This window comes from Fukomys damarensis, unplaced genomic scaffold, assembly GCF_012274545.1.
Source record: "Fukomys damarensis isolate Sample0158 unplaced genomic scaffold, DMR_v1.0_HiC HiC_scaffold_31, whole genome shotgun sequence".
NCBI lineage: Eukaryota > Metazoa > Chordata > Mammalia > Rodentia > Bathyergidae > Fukomys > Fukomys damarensis.
The window spans coordinates 1,620,172-1,623,581 of record NW_022900943.1 but is presented as its reverse complement, the minus strand read 5'-3'; the positions used below and the strand labels follow the sequence as shown (position 1 = coordinate 1,623,581).

General features: G+C 50.6%; 1 protein-coding gene across 1 annotated transcript in view; it reads left to right on the top strand.

Moving 5' to 3' along the window:
- The first annotated feature begins 326 nt into the window (after positions 1 to 326).
- Acer2 (alkaline ceramidase 2) overlaps positions 327 to 3,410 on the top strand; it is a 34,711-nt gene continuing 31,627 nt past the window's right edge. Inside the window, exon 1 of the mRNA XM_010630900.3 lies at positions 327 to 497. Within this exon, the coding sequence (XP_010629202.2) occupies positions 327 to 497 (171 nt within the window). The remainder of the gene's footprint in view (positions 498 to 3,410) is intronic.

Sequence of the window (3,410 nt, the reverse complement as noted above, 5' to 3'; positions counted from 1 at the left end):
CAAGAATTTCCCAATTTCATAAAATACTGTGCTCACCTTTCTATAGTTGTGTTAAAATGTACACGTTTTAATACTCTCAGAATGTAAATGAAGTGTATACGCTGACATTGGTGATGGCTCTCTGATCTCTTTCTGTACATTTCTTCCCCATCTGTTGCTTCGTTTAAGAAACTGAATGCCGGGCATAGTAGGGCACACCTGTATCCAGGTACTCAGGAGACTGAGATGGAAAGATCCAAAGCCCAAGGCCAGTCAGGCCACAGCCGGATCCTACCACCCACAAGAGAAAATAGACTGCGTTGTTACAGGTCACCGGGACTTGACGGATGGCGTCCACCTCCATGGCGTCATTTCTGCCTCTCCTGGTAGCCGTCCACAGACCCGAAGGCTGTCCGGAACACCTCTCCGAGCCTACTGAATCCGAACCTGCATCTGCAGTTCTAACACTGAACCCGGCCCCCACGATCTTGCTCTGTAAATTGGTAGTGACAGATCCGGTATTCCTGCATTTAGGCTCTTTTTCTACTAATTTTAGTTTTGGCCAGCCTGCGAGGGTGGGTGTGCACCCCTTGTCTCTTGGCCTCGACCACATGCTCCTCTCCGCGCCCCTCTGCCCACTGGCAGTCTCTGTGGTGCCGGCATCTGTCGGGGGTGCTGTCTGCTCCTGCCCGCCTTTTCCTCTCCCCTGGCTTCCAGGTATATCACCTGGCCCTGATCCACGGCTCTGTACTCCCGGGACACCCCCAGTCTCCTAACTTGCCTTTCAGTCATCAAGACTGCTTCTGCCCAGACAGCCAGCCGCCCTGTGGACTCCAGCCCGGCCTAGCTTTATTCGTCTCCTTGCCTTGTCATCCGTAAGTCGTGCCGGGGTAAGACTCTGTGGTTCACAACACAGTGTAGTTCTGCTGCATGTCAGCTGTGGGTTGGCTGCAGTTCTGATCTGCTTCATGTGTTTTCCTCATTCTAGGGCCTAGATCAAAGGACAGCCCCATCTGGAGACAGTAGAGGAAAGGAGGGTGGCAAAACCAGGGAGAGCATCCAGAGCCCATGCTAAGGGGTGGTCCGAGTCAATTCCATGAACATCTATTGGGCACAGAAGACAAGACAGTGAAGTTCTATGCTGGAGGTTTGGGAAGTGCGTGCGGATGTCTACAGCGAGGGTGTGGCCTGTCCGGCTCCCATCTTGCATCTCCATGGCACCCCTTAACCCAGTTCCCTTCACCCCTGCCGGAAACGCCACTTTTCCTGGCTAAGAACCGACTTTCTTGCAAAGATTTCCTTGATGCCCTCAGACGAGGCCACATTACTGCGAAGGCTCTTGTGGTCTTGTTCCTCAAGGCCTGTGGCACAGTTCTAGTTATTTCTGCATCTGTTTAATTTCTAACTCCCCCTGCACTGCGTGTTCCTTGATGACAGAGACAGTGTCAGTTTTGCTCAGCAGTTTATCCTTGGCACCTGGAAGTGCTGTGCACAGAGTGAGCATTCGCAACTGTTGGGTTGTATTCTAATGGTTTGCTTCTGTGCCTGACTAGAATAAGCTCCATGCGCTAAGAAAAATATTTTATTGGTCTTTATATTTTTCAGCATTTAATACAGAACATTGCACAAAACAGATGCTCAAAAACTGTTTTTTGTCTTTGCAAACTAGCGTACAGTTAAGGTAGTGTCTTACCTACAGAGAAAGGGCAAACCAAACTCACCCTAACAAGCCTCAGGCCCAGCACCGCTTTAGCCTGACAAGCAGAAGCCACTCACCTTCCCACATGAGTCTGAGCACTGTGGCTTCCCGTGCAGATTCAGAGAGGGGCACAGCAGAAATGGCCACTGAGGGGTTGTCAGGAAAGAAGCCAGAGGCACCCGACCCTGCAGACGTGGGCACCTTCTCGCAGTGGCCACTGAGGGTGTGATTCCCTGACAAGGACTCGCTGCCTATAGCGCTCACCCTCAGTTTCTCTCTTTTCCTTATGGCACTGGGGATTGAACCCAAGGCCTTGCGCACGCTGAGCTCACGCCATACCACGGAGCCACGCTCCCAGTCCTCTCCCCCGATTTTGAGCCTGGAGTTTCAAATTCAAAACAAATGCGAGCCGAACACATCCTTGCTGGCCTCTTGTTTCCCCGCTAGCTGAAGGGCTGGGGCCGAGTGTGAGCTGCTGTTTTCCTGCTGACGTGACCAAGGCAAGGGTGACCGTCTCTGCTGAGCTGTGCTTCCTCCTTTCCTCATTGGCAGCAGCAGCTGTGGCTGGGGACTCTGGGGAAGGCAAGCGTACAGTGCACCCTGAAACTGTGCCCCTTCACACACTGGCTCTCAAACGTGAGTATGAGTCAGAATCACTAATTCCTTGCTATACCAGTTGCAGGACCCCACCCTGGCTGGTGATTCAGTAGATCTACGGAGGGCACTGATGGTTTGCAGTGCTCAAGTCCCAGCTGATATTGCCAAAGGTGGCCTGGCTGACAGAATCACTGGCTTGAACAGCGGGCCTCAGGGATGACCAGAGTGAAAGCCCTGGCGAACAGGAAAATACAGGAAATTCATCTTCAAGTCCTGCTTGCTTCATTTACTCAGGTGCCTGACAAATTCTTACTTAGTGAAGATTTTGTGACTTGATCATTTCTACTTGTGGAAACAGAGGACCTGGGTGTTTTCCATCAGATATTTCACAGACCAAACACACGTCATCGCCTTCTCTGTAAAAGCAAGATACGGGCATACTGAGTTTCCGGCAGGGGCTGTTCTCCAAAACCTGCTGTCTCATAGATCTGTATTACTGACTCAAATTTAGACCAAGGGCAACATAAATAAACTCGCCTTCAGGAACTAGCCTTGTGTCTCACCACCGCCCCGGAACAAGCTCTATTTATACTGGACAGCAAAATCTTGAGAGTAGTTGCTAAGCTTAGCACCATACTATTAATATACATTGACAATTTAAAAGCAGATTATCCAGTGACAGGTTATAATGTTCATTAGGTTGTGGTTGTTGAAAAAATTTTAACTTAGCAACAAGAAGACTAAAACTGGTGTCTCCAGAGGGATCTAGCTTTTGTCCTCTCTGCCGCTCACCAGTGGCCTTGTGGCTCAGCGCTGGCCCTGCAGATACAATGGGAAGGAACAAAGGCGCTGAAGGGGCTCAGGCAGCACGTGCTGGGTCGGTATATTGATGATTTCGAGCTGAAATCTCCAGAAGAACCGAAACTTCAGAAAGGACCATTTGGCCTGACTTGCAGCACATCCGGAGAGCCAGAAAGGTTCTTCTGGAGACAGGCTGGAGGTGGCTCAGGAGGGGAGTGACTGCCTCTCGTGTACAAGGCCCGGGTTGGACACACAGCTCAACGAAAATGAAAAGTTTCTTTTGGGAAAAATACCCTTGATCCCTGAGACCGGTAACCTGGGCCTTAAAAGAACC